At 50.6% G+C, this 6,894-nt stretch overlaps 1 protein-coding gene across 1 annotated transcript; it reads left to right on the forward strand.

Annotated features, from left to right (window-relative positions):
• The first annotated feature begins 1,634 nt into the window (after positions 1 to 1,634).
• WNT6 (Wnt family member 6) lies at positions 1,635 to 5,867 on the forward strand. Its single transcript, XM_044669436.1, has 4 exons — positions 1,635 to 1,639; positions 1,692 to 1,912; positions 2,215 to 2,558; positions 5,299 to 5,867. The coding sequence occupies exons 1-4, from the start codon at positions 1,635 to 1,637 to the stop codon at positions 5,758 to 5,760; spliced, it is 1,032 nt and encodes a 343-aa protein (XP_044525371.1). The 3' UTR covers positions 5,761 to 5,867.
• Positions 5,868 to 6,894: the final 1,027 nt, after the last annotated feature.

Genomic DNA, 6,894 nt, shown 5'->3' on the forward strand with positions numbered 1-6,894 from the left:
CTATAGTTACTATGTGAATCAATAACCCTCAATGCTCTCAAATTCTGCACTATTTTCGTCCAGGACTTTCCATCAATACTACACATGGAGGATCCATTCGATGTGTCCTATGGGTTAGGCTGGATCTTTTTGTATCTTCGAGATGCTGATGTAGCACTGGGAAATGACAGCTGCCAATTGTCATTTTCTTATGATCTGAATGACTCACCTCCTTTTCCTGTAGTCATTTCCCTACCATTCTTTCGTACCACTTCTCATGTGCAGGTCATCATTGGTTAGCTGTTGGCAATATACTTCATGTTCAGTCAATCAATGAGCATTTCTTTGCTTATTATAAGCATTTAAATATCTGTGACATATGCTAGACACTGTGCTGAGTGCCGGGCACTCAAATATAAGTGAGACAATCCCCACCCATGAAGAGCTTACATTTTTCTAATAAATACAGGATATGTTCAAAATAAAGGCACAGTGAGTTGGAGGGGCACTACCAATTGTGGGAGAGAGGAAGGAAAGAAACATTTACTAAGTGCCTATTATATGCACTAGGCTAAGTACCTTACAAATATATCATTTGATGCTCACAACATCCCTGGCAGGGAGGCATTGTTATTATCCCCATTTTATAGTTGAAGAAACTGAGGCAGACAGAGGTCAAATGTTTTCCCAGGTTCATACAACTAGTAAGAGTCCAAGGCTGGTTTGGAATTTGGATTTTCCCGGACACCAAGCCCAATGTTCTATCTACTGTACTTTGAGGAAAGTCTCTTGAAAGAGGTGGCCTTGAGCTGACACTAGAAAGGATAGAGGAGTTGTGAGAGGTTAGAATGAGGAGGGAGTGAACATTCCAGGCAAAGGGGACAACTTGCAAAAATATCAGGGATGGATGGAAAGAGACAGACATGGGGATAGGTGAAAGGGGAGGGAAGGACAGAGGGATGGTCAAGGGGAGCATAGGGAAGAAACAGCATAGACATGGGAAGTGGGGCAATGTGAGAAGAGCGAGCAGCCAGGATGCTGAAGGGAGATAACCAGGGGAATATGGGAGGTGAGAGAGAAACAGGGAGAGTCAAGGCCTTTGTAGGATGGGATAATCGGAAAGGGAAGACATTGGGGGGGAGGGAAAGAAGAAAAAAAGGAGAAGAGACACTAAGGGGCACATACAGGAAGGGGAAGAGATATCATATGCAGAGATGAAATAAAAAGAAGGTTGGGAACATGAAGAGGAAAGTGGAGTGAAAGTCAGTGATAAGAAAGCAGGCAAAATAGAACTACAGAAACACATTTTGACTCAGAGAAATAAAGACAAAAAGGTTATGTGGGAAAAAAAAGAGAAGACATAAGATGGAGGAACTTAAAGAGAGGAGAGGCAGGAAAAAAGAAAGAAAATAGGAAAGGAGAGAGTTTAAGATTAGAAAAAGAATGGAGAATAAAAAGGGTAGAGGAAAGATGAAGGTGCAAATAGATTGAGGGAAAAGACATGGAAGAAAGCAGAAAGGAAAAGAGAGGAGGGGATAGGTAGATAAAGACAAACAAGAAAAGGGATAGAGAAGAGACACCAACCAGTGATGAAGAGAGACAGGATTACTGTCTATGACATGATCTTATGAGAGGAGTGTGGGTCTTGGGGGGGCATGGTGTAAGAATTGTCCTTGCTCCTCCCCAACCTAGCTGCTTCTCTGCCCCCCCAGGGCTGTGGGCAGCCCCCTGGTCATGGACCCCACCAGCATCTGCCGGAAGGCTCGGCGGCTAGCGGGACGGCAGGCAGAGCTGTGTCAAGCTGAGCCCGAGCTGGTGGCGGAACTGGCACGGGGTGCCCGGCTAGGTGTAAGGGAGTGCCAGTTCCAGTTCCGATTCCGACGCTGGAATTGTTCCAGCCACAGCAAGGCCTTTGGTCGAATCCTGCAGCAGGGTCAGTGGGAGTCCTGGGCCTGGGTAGGGGGTGGGAAAAGGGAGGGGAAGGGGAAGGGAAGGGAGCTCTCTCTCCCCAGGGGCCAAGATTGATGGAGCTGGAGGGTTTAAAGTCTGGGGAGGAAAGAAAGGGCCTAACCCGAACCTTATCTCCCAGTCCAATTACAGTGGACTTATGCCCCCTGACAAAGTAGGTCCAGACTCCTGAACCCCTCTTCCATCCTACCCTAGTGCCTTGACTCCAGCCTCCAGAGTTCTTACCTACCCTTCCCTCCACCCCCATCCCCTTGGCTGTTCCCTCAGATATCCGGGAGACAGCCTTCGTCTTTGCCATCACAGCAGCTGGGGCCAGCCATGCAGTGACCCAGGCCTGCTCCATGGGAGAGCTGCTGCAGTGTGGCTGCCAAGCCCCCCGTGGTCGAGCCCCACCCAAGCCTCCTGGGCTCCCCAGCCTCTCTGGGACTCCGGGTCCTCCAGGCCCTGGGAGTTCCCTAGATGGCAATGCAGCCTGGGAATGGGGGGGCTGTGGGGACGACGTGGACTTTGGGGATGAGAAATCCCGGCTCTTCATGGATGCTCGGCACAAGCGGGGACGGGGCGATATCCGGGCATTGGTGCAGCTACACAACAACGAGGCTGGACGGCTGGTGAGGCTTCCAGGAGGGCCTGGGGTGGGGCAACGTGGTGGTGGGGGGAATGGCATGCCAGGGAACAAGGGGTGGGAACTGGGGCAGGGTGTGGGAAATGAACTTGGAGAAGCTGGGCTGCGTAGAAGGGATGAAAGGACTGGACTCAAAAAAGGGGTGGTGGATTAGGGGTGGGACCTGGGAGGAGAAGGATGAGGGATAATGGGTAGAACCTCAGGGCTGGGTTGAGCCAGTTGAGGAGTGACAAAGGGCTGTGATATTGAGCAATGGCTTTAATCCTAGTCAAGCTAAGCTTTCTTTGATGGAAGCAGTCAACTAGTCAATCAGTTAGTCAACAAGCATTTAATGGAGCTAAGCATTGGGGATACCAAGAAAGACAAAAGTGCCCCCCTAAACCTATGATGGCTCCTGTTTTGAAAGAACTTGAATTCTGATGGGGGAGCTAACATACAAATAAGTATATACAAGATACCTACTGTGTGTAGTTCTTGTTTCAGTCATGTCCAACTCTTCCTGACCCTATTTGAGGTTTTCTTGGCAAAGATACTGGAGTGGTTTGCTATTTCCTTCTCTAGTTCATGTGACAGATGAGGAAACTGAGGCAAACACGATTAGGTGACTTGACCAGAACCACACAGCTAAAGTGTCTAGGGCCAGATCACATCTTCCTGACTCGAGGCCCAGTGCTCTACCCACTATGCAACCTAGATGCCCCTGCAGAGTGGGCGAAGGTAATCTGAAAGAGGAAGGCTTCCCACTGAAGGTGGGCTTTGAACTGAGTCTTGAAGGAAGCCAGGATGCACAGAACAGTAGAAACAGCACGAAATCTGGGTCAGAGGGTAGGGGTTTGAATACTGAATCAACCACTTATTACTTATGAGACCTTAGGCAAGTCACCTAACCTCTGTAGAATGAAGCAACTAGGCTGGAAACTTCCAAAGTCTCTTCCAGTTGCATTATCAAATCCACCGAAATGTCACCTACACTTAATCAGCTTCCCCCACACCCTTCAGGCCTGGTCCTCCACTCTTAACATTTTCCTGACTTCTTCCCAAGGCAAATGTACCTAGTTCTCCCTAGCTTGTCTCAGAGCTTCTCCCAACTGTTTGTCCAGTTCCTCTTCTCTCATAATGGGAATGCCAAGAGACTATCATTCAATGAGAGAAATGAAATATGATTGTTTTCTGAGGAACCTGGGTTGGGGGCAGAGAAGCTAAAGTAGATAAGAAAACAGCAGGACTTCCCTGCTAGAATTCCTGTGCAATCATCTGACCTTAGCCAATCTACAGTTTCACTCCATGTTATTGCTCTGCTCCCTCCCAGTCTCCCATCACTCAACAACCCCCAACCCCCAAACTCACAACTCTTAAGCCTCTGATATAAACTTCCACCTTCAGAGGACTAGAACTCTTGGGTTTCCATCTCAGCTGTAGGTCTTGCTCTTACTCCATACCTCAGTTTCTCCCTCTGCAGGATGCCCTGGAATTTTCCCCTACACATTCATCTTACATTCCCATTTGTGACAGCTGGGCCTCTTGTGGTCCTGAGAAGTAGGGGATGGGGTGGTGGTAGGGAGGAACTGGAGGGTGGTGTTGGGACAGGCCCACATATTTGTTTGGAAGGGTGAGCCGCCCCACCAGCCTTGCTCCAGCTCCGAGTCTATGATCAGTCCCTGCCTGGGGACATGAGGGGCTGGAATGAGAGTCAAAAAGGGAGGAGGGGATGGGGGTGACTGACATCTTATCACCTCCCCCTCCACTCCCAACTCTAGCATCTCATACAATCTCATCCCTCTCTTGTTTTTTCCTCTTTACAACACCAACCCCCATGCCCCCCTCCACCTCCTCAACACTCAACATCTGCATTCCTGTCTCTTTTAATCGTTGGTTCATGTCTCTTCTCTGTCCCTTCCCTTTTGGCTTTATCTGCCTACCCCTCCTCTCTTTTCCTTTCCTTCTTTCTTCCATGTCTCCTCCCTCATTCTATTTTCACCTCCATCTTTCCTCTATTCTCTTATTTGCCATTGGTTTTTCTTTTTTCTAATTCCCTCTTCTTTCCTATTTACCTACTTTCTTCTGTTTCTCCATCTTATTTTTTCTCTCTTTCCTCCTCAACCTATTTTTATTTCTTTGTGTCAAAATGTGTCTCTGTGGTTCTCTTTTGCTGCCTTCTCTTCGCTGGTTTTCACTCCATCTTGCTCACCATTTCCCCAACCGTTTTATTTCGCCCCCCCCCCCAACAACTTGATGCCTTTTCTCCTTCCTGTATGTACCCCCTTGGTGTTTCTTCTTTTTTTTCTTCTTCTTCTTTCCCTTTCCCACCCCTCTATGTCTTCCTGTACTGATTATCACATCCTCCATGCCCTTTGACTGCCCTTGCTTCTCTCTCACCTCCCATATTCCCATGGTTATTTCCCTTCATCCTCCTGGCTGCTCCCCCTTCTCACGTTGCCCTGTTTCCTACGGCTTTCTCTGATGTTCTCCCACATCTTTCCCATGTCCCCCTTCATGCTTCCCTTTCCCTTTCATTTCACCTCTTCCCATCCCTGTCTCTCCCCTCTATCCCTCATCTCCTGTATCTCACTGGCTGTTCCCCCTCCCATGCTCCCTTCCGGCTTTCTCACCTCCTTTATGTCCCTACTGCCTCTCTCCTGCCCCATGACCCCCTGGGCCGCCTGACCTTCTCGCCCCGACTCTGTCTCTCCCCTGCCCCATCTCCTATGTTTCCCGGGCCCCCGCAGGCGGTTCGAAGTCACACTCGCACGGAATGTAAGTGCCACGGCCTCTCGGGCTCCTGCGCCCTGCGCACCTGCTGGCAGAAGCTGCCCCCGTTCCGGGAGGTGGGAGCCCGGCTTTTGGAGCGCTTCCACGGCGCCTCCAGGGTCATGGGGACCAACGACGGCAAGGCCTTGCTGCCGGCTGGCCACACCCTCAAGCCTCCAGACCGCGCCGACCTACTCTACGCCGCGGACTCGCCGGACTTCTGCTCGGCCAACCGTCGGACTGGCTCCCCAGGCACGCGAGGCCGCGCCTGCAACAGCAGCGCCCTGGACCTGAGCGGCTGCGACCTGCTATGCTGCGGCCGGGGACACCGACAGGAGAGCGTGCAGCTTGAGGAGAACTGTTTCTGCCGCTTCCACTGGTGCTGCGTGGTGCAGTGCCACCGCTGTCGCGTGCGCAAGGAACTCAGCCTCTGCCTCTGACTGGGACGTGCCCTTGCCCCGCGCCCCTGGCCCGCAGGGGCTTGAACCTGTGTCTCGGGGCCGCCAGAGACTGACGGCTAGACCCTGGCAGAGAACGTGGCCTCCGGCTGGCCTCAGCACGGGAGTATTTATCCTCTAACCGAGAGCTTGGGCAAGGGAAGCCTGGGTTCTCGAATCATTGTGGCCCATTGATCCAGGAGCAGAGACCAATGCATGTAGGAAAAGGGACTATCGAGAGACGATCCACCTATGGATGGGACTCCCGGCCCTGCTGAATTCGAATCGGCTCTTCCGCCAACATCTCCCGATAAAGATGGAAAGTGGGAATGGGGATCAGGGTAATCTTCCAGCACTGCCTGGGGAATGGGAGGAATGGAGAAAGCCAAGACGAAAGGCACTGGACAATCGATGGGGGGGGGGACCCTAATGACAGGGGTTGGGGAGGGCACCAGGAGGTGTCAAAAGGGGTGATTTTTGGTACTAATAAAGTTATTTAAAGCAAACAGACTCATTTCCAGGTTTGGGGAGAGAGGCTGTGGCCAGCATTTGCACGCCCCCAAATCTGGGAAGGGATACCAAGGATCACGGTGTGGGGCTGTGAAGGGGGAAGGAAAGAGGGTTGTAATGTTTAATGAAGCCCTCGAGGGTTACTGCTTCCGGTGCTCCAGGGGATGCTTTCCTTTGTGAGCTGGATGCACCTTCTCAGAGACCACCTCGTCCAACTCCCTTAGTTTGCAGATGAGGGTTTGAGTCCCAGAGAGATGAAATCAACTGCCCAGATCCCAGGCAGAGTTGAGATTTGATTTGGGCTTTTTTGCCTTCAAATCCATTCTCCCTTCATTGCCTCTTTCCTAGCAGAGGATTCTTAGAGTGGCATTTTATTCCTCCTCTCTGGCTTGGTAGAGCTACTGAAGTTGGGAGGAAGGGAGATCAATCTACAGCTTGACTTTATTATAGCTTATTTAAAGAGTTCCTGGGAAAGGGGAATGTGTTACAGCTTTTACAAAAAGATCAGTATTTGCCGGCTAGTTCAACCCCTTTATTTTACAGATGGGGAAACTAAGTCTAGGGAGGTGAACTCACCTAAATTCCCAAGTTGCCTTAAATTCCTGGTTCTTAGCAGTAGTCCTCTTG

This window comes from Gracilinanus agilis, chromosome 3, assembly GCF_016433145.1.
Source record: "Gracilinanus agilis isolate LMUSP501 chromosome 3, AgileGrace, whole genome shotgun sequence".
NCBI lineage: Eukaryota > Metazoa > Chordata > Mammalia > Didelphimorphia > Didelphidae > Gracilinanus > Gracilinanus agilis.

Coding starts and splice junctions, on each gene's coding strand:
- WNT6 (XM_044669436.1), top strand. Junction 1,913..2,214: donor TGGTCGAATCCTGCAGCAGG/GTCAGTGGGAGT, acceptor CTGTTCCCTCAG/ATATCCGGGAGACAGCCTTC. Junction 2,559..5,298: donor ACAACGAGGCTGGACGGCTG/GTGAGGCTTCCA, acceptor GGGCCCCCGCAG/GCGGTTCGAAGTCACACTCG.